The 14,251-nt window shown below is 50.0% G+C and overlaps 1 protein-coding gene across 2 annotated transcripts in view; it reads right to left on the reverse strand.

The window, feature by feature from the left end:
* FAM20A (FAM20A golgi associated secretory pathway pseudokinase) overlaps positions 1-14,251 on the reverse strand; it is a 50,631-nt gene that overhangs the window by 12,025 nt on the left and 24,355 nt on the right. For both annotated transcript variants that reach the window (XM_086687849.1, XM_086687850.1), the window contains exons 2-3: positions 1,325-1,509; positions 543-593 (exon numbers count right to left, since the gene is read on the reverse strand). In XM_086687849.1, coding sequence (XP_086543975.1) covers positions 543-593; positions 1,325-1,509 — 236 coding nt within the window. The remainder of the gene's footprint in view (positions 1-542; positions 594-1,324; positions 1,510-14,251) is intronic.

Consider the following 14,251-nt stretch of genomic DNA (forward strand, 5'->3'; position numbering starts at 1 on the left):
TACCTTTTAAAGCTCTCCGGGCAACCCTAGTACGGGGCCAGCTTGAGAACCGACGATGTTGTTAATTTCCAGATTCCGACTCAGAAAAGCAGAGTGGGGACGGAAATTTTGCATCCCTTTTCTATTTTTATTTTTTTTAAGCAGGCTTCGGGCCCAGCGCAGAGCCCAGCCAGGGCTTGAACTCACAACCCTGAGATCGAGGCCTGAGCTGAGATCAATGGTTGGATGCTTAACTGACTGAGCCACCCAGGCACCCCGACATTTTGCATTCCTAGCAAGCTCCTTGATGATGCAGGGACCCCGGGCTCACCAGCGGGGGCCTGGTAACTGTACCTCTTAAAATCCCTTTTCTTTTGTGTGGGTGGATGGGTGGGGGAAAATGTCGCGTTCTCAGAGATTAGGCAGAGAGAGTCATGCTCCAACTTCCGACCAGAAGTGGACCACAGAGTGGACGATGGGCCCCCCCTGTTGTTGCCAAATCTTGGGGTTCACAGGGCTGTGGAGGGGAGGGGGCTGGACAGAGGCGGGGCCGGGCCACTTACTCTGGGTGCAGTCACAAGCCCCAAGCAGGGCTTTCTCGTCCTGACTGTAATCTGCAAAGAAGGAAAAGGGCAGTGAGAACATCCAGGCTTGTTCCTGGAAGAGCCCACCACACAGGGCCCTCGACTCTGGTTTAGACCGCAGTGGGGAAGACGGTGAGGCGGCCCAGGGGGCCCTTGCCCGCTCAGCAGGGCACGTCCCAGGGCCCCAGCTGGCTGCAGCCTCCACCCTGCTCCATCCCAGGGCCCGTGCCCTCTAGCCCTTCAGCGGGTACTCGAACAGCGCCTGGGTGAGTGAAGGATGCTAGTCTGGTCTCTGCTAGAAACTGGACTGTTGGAGTGCTTGAGAGCCCAGACCTGGGACACAGCAGGTCTGTGTTTGAATCCCAGCACCACCACGGGGTCTTTGGCTGAGCTGATTAACCTCTCTGAGTCTCAGTTTCCCCGCCTGTAAAATGGCCATGGTAAGGTCTACGTCATGTAGTCACTGTATGAAAGATCGTTGACAGGTTCCAAAGGAGCATCCAATAAATGGTAGCAAAAACCACCATCCTTTAAGTGTGTGGAAACTCTTAGGGCTCTCTGATGGGGTGGTGAGGCGATCAGAATGAAAAGAGGTCTTTCCAAGGGGGAAAGGATCAATGGCTAGCCTTTTCTTCTTCTTACCTATCAGGTGTCAGAGTCAACCCTTTAAGATTTCACGCTAGAGCCCAGCCTGACATGGTTTACGCAGCTTCTCTGGGAGAAAGTCAAGGCGTCCCACAAGGCGACCCTGTGAGTCTCACCAGCGCTGATGGTGGGAGAGCGCCTCATGTCCTGGAGCAGTTGGCGGACGACAGGGCTGGACCGGGGGTACAGCCCGTGGCGGCTGATCCCCAGGTGGAACTGGATCCAGCTGGCGTCAAGTTGGAGCTGTAGTGGCGCGTCCAGGGAGGTAAGGTTGAGCTGTTCTTGGTACATCTTGTGCCGCCTGAAAGAGCAGAGAGAGTTTCGTTCTGTTTCAGGTGGGCTACGAGAAGGCAGAGGCTTGCGAAAGCACCGTGTCTGGGCTCTCTATTCATTCTTTCATTCATTCAGCAGCAGTATTAAGTGCCCACTGTGTACCCGGCCTTTTGCTGTGCTTAGGATACCATGGCGGGGCGGGGTGGGGGGGGCAAAACGGGCACACGCCTTCCTTGCCCTCTGAGGGCTTACAATCTAGCGAGCGCAACAGGTGCATGGTTACACAGTGTCATACACAAACACACAAAATACCTAACTATAAACCATGACAACCACGGCAGAGGAAAAGAGTAGATGATGGCGAGTAAAATTGGGGACTTCCTATAACTGGGGATCTCGAGGAGGTGTTCTGGGCCTCTCCTGTGCACTTTTCCATGGAAAAGTCTGTATGTTATATTTCCCCACTATTTTCTGACCTTTGGAGAGAAGGAAGTGAATGGAGGGCAAGGATCCCTTAAGTAGAGACACATTAGACAATAGATTAAACGATGAGTCATATAGGAAAAGAAGAATTAATTAGCCATTTACTGCTGGCCCACTCAAGAGCCTTTTCTACCAGGGTACAAATAAAAACCAATGCCAGTGCCCTACGGAGGCCAAGAGTCTAGTTTGGGAGACAAGTTGTAGGTCTGTGAAGTCATCGGAGCCAAATAGAAGGCAGTTATAAGTTGACTGCTAGATATGTGGTTCAGACTACCCCCTCGCTCCCAATATTTTGGAGAAGGGAAAGACTGGTCAGAGGAAGACAATCGGGGAGGAAGGTGGACTTCAGCTGGATCCTAATGAATGGGGGGCGTTTGGATTGAATGGGGTATTACAGGGGTGCGCGAGGAGAGGCTGGCGGGCGACAGGTGTATCTAAGGATTAGAGAGGGAGGCATTATTTCAACAGATGGTTGAATAAAAAGGTGGAGGCTTCCAGTTGGAAGGCAGAGCAAATTAGCATGATGTCACCTGGCGAGGAGACGCTGACTGCAGGGGAACGTGGGATTTTGGGGGCAGGGAAATGGTGCTCCTCTATGTGCATATTTCTCAAGCTGATGCCACACCTCTGAGGTCTGTGATGGGTTGGTGTGGGTTTTTAAAACATTTTTTTTTGCTATGAGTTTTGATTTCTGAATTCTGTCATTGTGAATTCTGTTAAGAATAAAGCATCCAGTAATGTAGCCGAGTCAACATCGACTCACTGTTTTGTAAAAACATTTAATTACATATGAATTCATTTTGATTTTGGAGTTTTCCTTTTCGAGCCAACACATTTTCTTTGTTCAGGTCCTGCCGCGTTTGAAAAGCTTTTGTGTATTTTAGGCACTGTGTCCACATTGCTAATGAACCCTGACCCACCATCTTAGCTCAGATGCCCAAATAAAATACCACTGACCGGGAGGGTCAACAGCAGGCATTTATTTTCGCACGCTTCTGGAGGCCGAAGTCCAAGATCGAAATGTGGCCACGTTCCGATTTCGCCTGCGCCCCCTCTCGCTTTCTCTCGGCCTCGCGGATGGCCGCCTTCGTTGCTTCCTCACGTTGCCTTCTCTCTGTGTGCGAGCATCCCTGGCGTCTCCTGCTCTCATAAGGACACCAGTCCTTGGGGCGCCTGGGTGGCGCAGTCGGTTAAGCGTCCGACTTCAGCCAGGTCACGATCTCGCGGTCCGTGAGTTCGAGCCCCGCGTCAGGCTCTGGGCTGATGGCTCGGAGCCTGGAGCCTGTTTCCAATTCTGTGTCTCCCTCTCTCTCTGCCCCTCCCCTGTTCATGCTCTGTCTCTCTCTGTCCCAAACATAAATAAACGTTGAAAAAAAAATTAAAAAAAAAAAAAAAAAAAAGGACACCAGTCCTATCGAATTAGGGCCCGCTCTATGTAGGAATCTTGGGGGGCGGGGACACAAATCGGTCCACAGTACTTGCCCATTTACAATCTTGGTGGCTAGTGGCCAGGAAGGTCCATGCCAGAAGGCTTTCCTCAACCCCAGCCAGGAGGTCAGGAGAGAGAAGGGGTGCGGACGGCGAGGTAACTCTACGTGGACGGAACTTCCTTTCTGGACACAGTTCTACCCATCTACAGAATTCAGTGAGACTCACATCCGTCAGGCAGAGCTATGCGTTTCCATTATCTATCAGCCTCTCCGGGGGGCTAAGATAAGTACCTGGCAGCAGTGTGTGTATATTGGCCCCCTCTGGCCGCCGTAATAAAATTCTGCGGACCAGGCGGCTTGGCCAACGGACATAGGTTTCTTGCAGTTCTACAGGCTGGCAAGTCCAAGATTAAGGTATGGGCAGATTCAGTTCTTTTTTTAAGAAAATATTTATTTATTTATTTTGAGAGAGAGAGAGAGAGAACATGTAGGAGCAGGGGAGGGGCAGAGAGAGAGGAAGAGAGGGAATCCCAAGCAGGCTCCGCACTGTCACCACAGAGCCCATCGTGGGGCTCGAACTCATGAACCTTGAGGTTGTGACCTGAGCGGAAATCAAGAGTCAGCCACTTAACTGACCGAGCCACCCAGGCGCCCCCAGATTGAGCTCTGGATGAGGGTTTTTACTTCTTGACTTGCAGATGGCCACCCTCTCGCTGTGTCTTCACGTGGAGAGAGGGGAACGTCTCGTTCTCTTCTTGTAAGGATACTAATCCCGTCATGGGCCTCTACCCTCCTGACCTCATCTAAACCTCATTGTTTTCCAAAGACCCCCACCTCCATATACCATGACCGTGGAAGTTAGGGCTTTGACATATGAATTTGGTGGTGGGGTGGGTGGGTGCAGGGGACTCATAAGCATTCAGCCCATAAAAGTATGAGCTTCATTTCTCCACCCTTAACTCATCTGTAGAGCACACTTACTTGACATGCAAGGGAGAGCACACTCCCCATCTAAAGGGGACAGCTGCCATTAAGTTTCAGCTAACAGGAGTCATGTCTTGTCATTGTTCATTTATTTATTCATTCATCAACATTTATTGACTGCTAGACGCTGATCTACATACTGGAAATAGGGCTGTGTACAAAACAAAGCGTTTGTTGTCAGGAAACTTACATTTTCCTGAGAAATCTTTTATTCTGAGTTTTCAAGAGAAGCTAAGAATCCAGATATTTTTTTCTTTTTCTTTCTTTTTTTTTTTTAGAGAGAGTGTGCACAAGCGAGTGGTGGAGAGAGAGAGAGAGAGAGAGAGAATCTTTTTTTTTTTTTTAACGTTTATTTTTGAGACAGAGCGAGACAGAGCATGAACAGGGGAGGATCAGAGAGAGGGAGACACAGAATCTGAAACAGGCTCCAGGCTCTGAGCTGTCAGCACAGAGCCCGACGCGGGGCTTGAACTCACGGACCTCGAAATCATGACCTGAGCCTAAGTCGGCCGCTTAACCGACTGAGCCACCCAGGCGCCCCAAGACTATCTTAAGCAGGCTCTGCACTGTGGTGCCAAGCCTGATGCGGGGTCCCTCTCATGACTCTGGGATCATGACCTGAGGTGGAAATCAAGAGTCGGACATTTAGGGGTGCCTGGGTGGTGCAGTCGGTTAAGCGTCCGACTTCAGCTCAGGTCATGATCTCGCGGTCCGTGAGTTCGAGCCCCGCGTCGGGCTCTGGGCTGATGGCTCAGAGCCTGGAGCCTGTTTCCGATTCTGTGTCTCCCTCTCTCTCTGCCCCTCCCCCGTTCATGCTCTGTCTCTCTCTGTCCCAAAAATAAATAAAACGTTGAAAAAGAAAAAAAAAAAAAAAAGTCGGACATTTAGCCGATTGAGCCACCCAAGTGCCCCTAAAAATCCGGATTCTGATCACAATGTATAATCTCCTTTTTAAAACATGTTGACTTAAAATTTAAAACATCCCCAGGGTGCCTGGGTGGCTCAGTTGGCTGAGCGTCCGACTTCAGCTCAGGTCATGATCTCACTGCTCGTGGGTTCGAGCTCCTCGTCGGGCTCTCTGCTGACAGTTCAGAGCCTGGAGCCTGCTTCAGAGTCTCTGTCTCCCTCTCTCTCTGCCCCTCCCCTGCTCACGCTCTCTCTCTCTCCTTCAAGATAAATAAACAGTTAAAAAAATTACAAAAAAATTTAAAACATCCTGTGTAGGCTGGGTATATGTAAAAAGGGAACGAAGCCGGTACTTGAAGAGACGCCTGCACTCCCGCGTTCACTGTGGTTTTTATTCGCAAGAGACACGGAAGCAACTTCTATGTCTGTCAGTGGATAACTAGGTAAAGGGCGTGTGGTATATCTGCACCATGGAATATTATTCAGCCTTAACAAAGAAGATCCTGCCCGTGGACGAACTTCTGGATGAGGCCCGGAGGGCACTGTGCGAAGTGAAAGAAGCCGGACACAGGCAGGCAGACACTGCACGAGCTCACTCATATATGGAATTTAACACAGTCCAACTCATTCATTGCAGCAGAGGGTGGGAAGGTGGTTGCCGGGGCTGAGAGGAAGGAGCACTGGGGAGAGCTTAGTCAAAGGCTACAAAGTTTCAGTTACAGGATGCGTTAAGTTCTGCAGATTTAATACCCGGCAGTGTCACCACAGTTAAGGATACTCTAGTGCACGCTTGACATAGGCTAAGAATGTCGATTTTAAGTGTTCTCGCTTCGTGCGCGCACACACACGCACACACACAAGGTAACTATGTAAGGTGATGGATAAGTTCATTGGCTGCATAGTGGTGGATTATTTAACAAGGTATCAAAATATGAAGCTCTGCACTTTACACACATATAGGCTTTGTTGATTACACCCCACTAAAGCTAGAACAACAACAACAGCAACAACAACAACAAAATAACAAAATAGCACCCCACCCGTGTTCAGTGCCCTTTGCCCTTAAAGCAGATGCAGATGTGACCTGAGTCAGTGCAGGGTGGTTTTAAGACACCCTGTCCCCCTGGCCCCGTAGCTGTGGGGAAGTCCGAGCACAGAGCAGACAAGGCGAGGGAACTCTGTTATTTTAAGACTTTGGTCTGCAAGAGCAGAAGAGACAAAGACGGCTGAGACCTCTTGCCGGAGACAGCAAGCCGGTGGCAGCCATCCAGCCCGGGGTGTGGGGAGATGTGAGCCACTGTGATCGTTCTTCAACATGACCCATGTCTTATGATTTATGACCATCAGGGGAAAGGACGCATTGTTGACCAGGTCTGTAGGCCTCCCGCCAACTTTTCCTTACGTTATTAACATTTATTTTTATTTTAGCGACTAGTCAGGCCAGACTCTGAGGCTCAATCTCAGTGGCCTGCTGGCCTCTCTTGGGAGTCTGGTGGAAAGATTGCACAGGCCGGAGCTAAGCTAGTCACCCCGAATCGGAGCAGCGCCCAGAGCAAGTTAGGAGGAAGAGCCTGGCCGAGGGGCGTCTGGGCACAAGGGTGTGGGGTGGGGCGCTCCGGGCACAGGGTTGGGGGGGGCGCGGCGCTCCAAGCTGATGAGTTCCAGCCGCAGCAGCAGGCGGGGAGGCAGAGTCCAGAGAAGGAAAAACACATGGGGCAAATTGAGTGCAACTTCTGGACGAGGACAAATTCCTCTTTACAGCATCCACGTTTACTGCTAGGTGGGGACAGTTGGCTCTCTGGCTTGTCATCCTGCCCTCGCCAGAGCCAGTGCCATAGCCTGGGGAGAAGGTGGGGCGGGAAAGAAAGGGTATCCTTTCTACTGCTTTTTTGTTTGTTTTGAATGATTAAATTAGGGCTATTCAGGGTCATATCTTTTCCTTTCTTCCTTCCTTCCTTCCGTTTATTTTTGAGAAAGAGAGAGACAGAGCATGAGCAAGGGAGGGGCAGACAGAGAGAGGGAGAGAATCCAAAGCGGGCTCCAGGCTCGGAGCTGTCACCACGGAGCCCGACGCAGGGGCTCGAACCCACGAACCGCGAGAACGTGACCTGAGCCCAGCTGGCACTTAACCGACTGAGCCACCCAGGCGCCCCCTTTTTTTAACCCCAGAAGGCACACCGCCAGCCTGCGCTCTGATCACGGTTGTCAGTGGCAAGCATGAAAGCGGTGAGCGTGGGGCGGGGTGAGGGGAAGGGGGGGTTACCTGCTTTCTTTCCTGTTTGTTATACTTAAAAAAAAAAGGATAGTCGTCTTCTAAAAAAAGCAGGTCAATCAATATGGCAACAGTAAATCCCCTTATGTTTTTGAAAAGATATAGCGCCTGGGTGGCTCAGTCAGTTAAGTGTCCCCCCCCCCGCCCCTTGGTTTTTGGCTCAGGCCGTGATCTCAGGGTTCGTGTGTTCGAGCCCTGTGTCGGACAGCGCGGAGCCTGCTTGGGATTCTCTCTCTCCCTCTTTCTCTGCTCCGTTTCTTTCTCTCAAAATAAATAAATAGACATAAAAAAAAAAGGTATGTGTGTGTGTGTGTGTATGTGAATGTGTGAATATGTGAGTGTGTATATGTCAGTGTATGTGTGTGAGTGTATGTGTGTGCATATGTGAGTGTGTATGTGTGTGAATATGTGAGTGTGAATATGTGTGTGCATATGTGAGTGTGTATGAGTGTGTGTATATGAGCGTATGTGAGTATGTGTGTGCAAGTGTCAGTATGTGTGTGCATATGTGAGTGTGTATGAGTGTATGCGAGTATATGTGTGTGCGAGTGTGTATATGTGTGTATGTGAGTGTGAGTGTATGTGTGTTCATATGTGAATGTGTGTATGTGAGTGTGAGTATGTGTGTGCATATGTGAGTGTGTATGTGTGTGAATATGTGAGTGTGAATGTGTGTGTGCATATGTGAGTGTGTATGAGTGTGTGTATATGAGCGTGAGTATATGTGTGTGCGAGTGTGTATATGTGAGTGTGTGAGTGTGTGTGTTCATATGTGAATGTGTGTGTGAGTGTATGTGAGTGTGAATATGTGAGTGTGTATGTGTGTGAATGTGAGTATATGTGTGCGAGTGTGTATATGTGAGTGTATGTGAGTGTGTATGTGTGTGAGTGTGAGTGTGTGTGTGTTCATATGTGAGTGTGTGTATGTGTGTGTATATGTGAGTGTGTGAATATGTGTGTGCGAGTGTGTATATGTGAGTGTATGTGAGTGTGTATATATGTGTGTATGTGAGTGTATGTGTGTTCATATGTGAGTGTGTGTATGTGTGAGTGTGAGTATGTGTGTGCGAGTGTGTATATGAGAGTGTGTGTGAATATGTGAGTATGAATATGTGTGCATATGTGAGTGTGTATGAGTGTGTATATGAGCGTATGTGAGTATATGTGTGTGCGAGTGTGTATATGTGAGTGTGTGAGTGTATGTGTGTGTTCATATGTGAATGTGTGTGAGTGTGTATATGTGTGTGTGAATATGTGAGTGTGTATGTGTGTGAATGTGAGTATATGTGTGCGAGTGTGTATATGTGAGTGTATGTGAGTGTGTATATATGTGTGTATGTGAGTGTGAGTGTGCGTGCGCGCGTGTGTACATCTGCTCGTCTTGGTTGAGTACCTGGACGCAGCCTCCATGCTCGGACTTTGCAGGCATCTGAATGGAACAAGTCCCGTCCTCTAGCAGCTCTGGGCCGGGGTCCCCCCATCTGCCCTTCGCGACACCTCCCTCCTGGGGCGTTGCGCACTCGCTCTGGTTTTGACAAATGGGATCAGCTCCCCGCTATGCGGCCACACACCGCAGAGGGCTGGAGCTCGGCCATCTCATCTAACCTCCAGGTTCCAGTCAGGGCTCTGGAATTCATTCCCCACGTCCACAATTATTAGGGACTTTTTTTGTTTTTACTGTAAACACAACCACTCCCTCAACCCCATCTTATACGTAGACAACAGGAGAGATGCTTTTCTCAATAATCTTCATTATTACTCAACATCCTTGCTTCATTTCCAGACTCAGAATTATTGGTTTGGTTGGTTGGTTGTGTTCTAATGTCTTATTTATTTTTGAGAGAGAGAGAGAGAAAGAGGGAGGGAGAGAGTGTGGGGGGAGAGGCAGAGAGAGAGGGAGACACAGGCTCCAGGCTCTGAGATGTCAGCACAGAGCCCGACGCGGGGCTCGAACTCATGAACCGCGAGATCACGACCTGAGCCGAAGTCGGACGCTTAGCCGACCGAGCCACCCGGGTGCCCCTTAAATCTCTTCTGTAGAGACTTCCAAGGCTTTGGTCCATTGTGACAGAAACCCTCACCCATGGAACTCCTTCAAGGGCCATCTCGAAAGCCCTTGACTCTTGCAAATAAAGAAGAAACACAAAAGCAAAACATGAAGCCTGTTTCGGGCGACAATAACGACAAAGGCAAAGCTCTCTCCCTGCTGGAATGAGGGGAGCGTGTCACAGAAGGGACATTAATAAGCACAGTGCAGCAGAGCGGGAGCTAATCAGGAGTGCAATAATAGAAAAGGACACAGGGTTTTGTGTCACAAAGACCTGGTTCTGCCTCCTAACAGCAGAGTGACCTTGAGGATAGGACTAGGTGCCATTGCTGTGCTCACAGTACCTCCTCTGGGCCCATGACCCCCACAGGAGATACACGTTCTTCTCCCCAATTTGCTAATGGAAAGACTGAGGACAGGGCATGGCCTTAAAAATAAATTTAGGCCCCCTGAGCCTCAGTTTACCCATTGTGCAAAATGGGGATCCTGACACCTACCTCATTGTATCATAAGAAATTAACTGCAGTAATATCCAGCCACAGAGAAGGCTTCAAAGAATGGTTGCTCTTTTTAATTCTTATTCTTATTCTTACTGTTTATAAAGACTGGAGGTCAGGGGCGCCTGGGTGGCTCAGGCTGCTAAGCATCCAACTTCAGCTCAGGTCATGATCTCACGGTCCCGTGGGTTTGATCTCCGCATCGGGCTCTCTGCTTTTAGTGCAGAGCCCCCTTCAGATGCTCTGTCTCCCTCTCTCTGCCCCTCCCCTGCTTTTCGCTGTCTCTCTCCCCACCCCCCCCCCCAAAATAAACATTAAAAAAGCATAAAAAAAAGACTGGTGATCAGGTGAATAAATTTTCAAAAATACGGTTGCAGTAGGTAAGGAGAAACAACCAGCTTTGCAAGCCAGAGCAAAATCCTTGGAACGTCCCGCGAGCAAGGGAGTGACATCTAGGTCATTTGTTGCATTAGACACCTCCACGTGCAATGCTTTGGCACGTCCTCGAGGTCAGGCATCATCCACGGGACCTCGGAATTCTTCTGCGGTCCCTTGGTAGGCACACTGAGCACTAGCTAAGGTAGCTTCGAGGCATTAGGGACAGAAGCCGGTTTTCACCTTTTGAGCGCACGGGCGGGTCTGGCCTGGGGACCCTGGGCTACACGGGAGCCTGGATTCCCGTTTGCTTCTCGGCAGGTGACTGGCTGAGAGCACGTGGAGGGTGCCAACCTCCCTTGTTCCCCCTGGGATCCTGAGGGCACAGCTGCTGGGGTGCGGTATTAATTAGCCAGGTGCTGGGAGTGCGTCAGGCAAGGCGGGGAGACAGCTGTGCCTCCCAGGGTTCAGGAAGGATCCGGAAGGTGCTCAGCGGCTTGGGCGAACTCGCCAGACTCCCGGTCACTGACCACACGGCTTCAGGCCTGAAACACCTCCCTGGTGCCTGAATTTCCTTGTTTGGGGGAAATGGGAAAAACAGAATTCACCACCTCTGCCCCCAAACAAGGCCTAGGTGCCTCTGTTACGTTGACACAATCCCTGTGCGCTGGGGTCCGGCCCCTTTGGAAGAATTGTGGCACCAAGCCGGGCAGGTATGCACACGACGATACTCTCTGCGGGCCACTCCGGTGCAGAAGCCAGCACGGTATCAGAAGGGGGAGTTGAGGCCCCTGTTTGTGCTCCAAAACCAAGGAGCAAGCTATCTGTCCCCAAGGTTACCAGGGGCAAAGCTCAGGCATCCGACTCTTTTCCCCTGCAAATCATTTCTCAATCTGGTAATTTTACCTCCACAACCTCTCGAATTTCCCTCTCTTCCTGCTCTGCCCTCACGCCTCTCACCTAGACCCTGGGATGTCCTCTTCCCTGATGCTTCTAACTCAGCCTCCGCCTCTGCCTCCTCTGCCCCCACAGCCAGACTGACTCACGGCCAGACTGACGGGAGAGCTCAGCTCCAAGTGTGCATCTCCCTCCTACACACCCTCCGCTAGGTCCTCGCTGCCCACGACATCCAGTCCAAACCCCTTGCTCTAGCATTCCCCAAGATGGCCTTTCCTCCTGGTTTTGGACTTTCCCCTCTTTCTGTCCTACCTGACTCCTGTGTTCAACGCTCCCAGACCTTCCTCCCGCCTCATGCTGTTCCTTCGTGTGGTACGCTTCCTTCCACATCTTGGTCTCAAGAATGCCTTCCCAGCCTTCTAGGCTAAACTCCCACGGAGCTTCCTCTTTGAAGCTCTCCTGGTCCAACCACCGGATGTGATCTTTCTTTCTCGGACCCACAAATTTCCACACAATTCCCGTGTCTTCTACTGCTCTTGCCGTATTCGGAGTAACAGTGATTTTGACCCATTTCTCACTCTTTCTAGCACATCGCAGACAGGGGCAATGTCTCGTTCATCTCTGTCCCCCTTCCAAAACCCAACACAGCCCCCTGCCCGCAGAAGACACCCGTGTTGACTATTTTTTTTTAAATTTTTTTTTTAGCATTTATTTATTTTTGAGACAGAGAGACAGAGCATGAACAGGGGAGGGTCAGAGAGAGAGGGAGACACAGAATCTAAAACAGGCTCCAGGCTCTGAGCTGTCAGCACAGAGCCCGACGCGGGGCTCGAACTCACAAGCCGCGAGATCATGACCTGAGCCGAAGCCGGTCGCTTAACCGACTGAGCCACCCAGGCGCCCCATCCGTGTTTACTATTGAAAGAAGTCGGAAGCTCTCAACCGACACATGCCACGGCTCGAGCCTATTTTTGGTGTAGTGGGTTGCAAAACATTTCAGGGATTTGATGGTCTGTAATTCAAAACGAATCTGGTCTTTCCCCCCTTGCCCTCAGAGAAAACTTTCTGAAAACTTCTTGACGCTGGATCCTTAGCATTTGGCAGGTAAGAGGCGCTTAATAAACATTTGTTGAGTGAATGAATGTGCTGCTAATCTCACACACACTGAGCGCACCGCTCGGTAAGAACCACCTACTGTGTTTTTCTGGAAAGACAGTTAATAGAAACCACAAGCTTACTCGGGAGAAGCTGGTGTCCCTGCTTTTTGGATACCATATGTTTGCTATAGTATTAACATCTCCAGAGATCCTACCTGCCATCCTTCCTTCTTAATAACGGAGTCATCTTTGGAATTTCCCGGCTCTCCGGAGTCAGGACTGCCTAGACCGACCTTGGGAAATAACCTGTGTCCTTTCTGCTGAAATAACTAGTCTCCCCTTGGCATCTGGACACGTGTTCCCTTCCAAAAGCAAAACGCAGAGGCGCCAACCTCTCTCAAGCATACCTGTTTCACTGTGTGCCATAGAATTTATATTTTGCTGAATTCGGGGGTTATGAGGCTGTTATGAGAAAGGACACTCCCTCTGCTTTAAAAGCTCACACTGAGGCCCCCTGCAGAGGAATCTGGTGGTAATCCATTAATTATTTTCTAACTACCTGAATCCCGGCTCGTTTCCTGGAGCTGTTCATTTCTGTGTAATTCTAGAAGGTGCTGTGCTAGGGCCCCTGCTCCATCACCTAGGCTAGGACGGATGATCTTTGGGAGTTGGGGGAACCCTGGCCATCCGCACCCAGGATCCTGAATGGAGAGACGGAGGTGGCATTGCGGCTGTCAGGCACTCAGGCAAAATGCTCCCGGTTGGAAACTCAGGTTCGTGGTCGCTAAGCCATAGCATCAGAAGAGAGACAGAGCAAGGGTGAAATACTCCAGAGTCACGTGGTTTCTTCCCAGCTAAGCTCTACGTTTCTTAAAAAAAAAAAAAAAAATTGTTTTTTAATGTTTATTTTTGAGAGAGAGACAGAGCGCAAGAGGGGAAGAGGCAGAGAGAGAGGGAGGCACAGAATCTGAAGCAGGCTCCGGGCTCCGAGCCGTCAGCACAGAACCTGACGCAGGGCTCGAACTCATGGACCAGACCGCGAGATCGTGACCTGAGCCGAAGTTGGACACTCAACCAACCGACTGAGCTACCCAGGCCCCTCTATGTTTCTTAAAGACAAGGACCTGCCTTGGATTTCTTTTGCTTCCGTCTAAGTATTTGGCAAAGCGCTCGGCACACAGTAAATGCTCTACAAATAATGATCCCAGGATGTTCGAACAAATTTCCCCACGGCAAAGATGCCATCAGCCTCTGAAACGCTAGCATCGAAGCTTGGTGGGGGGAATCTCTTGAAAGCGGGAACTTCACTGGAGTTTGATCTCTGTTAGAACAGAACTCAGAAGGTTGGTTTTCCTCATCTTGTGAATTTCCAAAAGCACTCTGGAAGAAAATTTTAAATGCATTATAGTGAGCCTTTGCGGGACTTGGCTTTCCACTTAAATCTGTGCCCCGGCTTGATCCATATGTCTGTTTCAGTATCCTTCTCCTTGACATTGGTCTTAGAAAGAACATTTCTTCTGAGTTGTTGATTGTGGTGGTGATGAGTGTGAAAAATGCTCCTTTGGACTGTTCTGTGTCTCCCGTGACCAAGAAGGATCCAGGTTTAGTGGGGCATTTGGAGGACCATTTTTAAGAAAAAGAGCACAAAATCATGAATACCACGTTAGGCACGAGAGTGGCTATTTATTAAGAATAGGAAGAGATATCAACAAATTAAGAGTGCCTTGAGGATCCAGAACCCTTTCTTCCGAGATTCCATATTTACCTGGAAATGCGTCTGGA

Source organism: Puma concolor, chromosome E1 (genome assembly GCF_028749965.1).
Source record: "Puma concolor isolate L17-30 chromosome E1, mPumCon1.1.hap2, whole genome shotgun sequence".
NCBI lineage: Eukaryota > Metazoa > Chordata > Mammalia > Carnivora > Felidae > Puma > Puma concolor.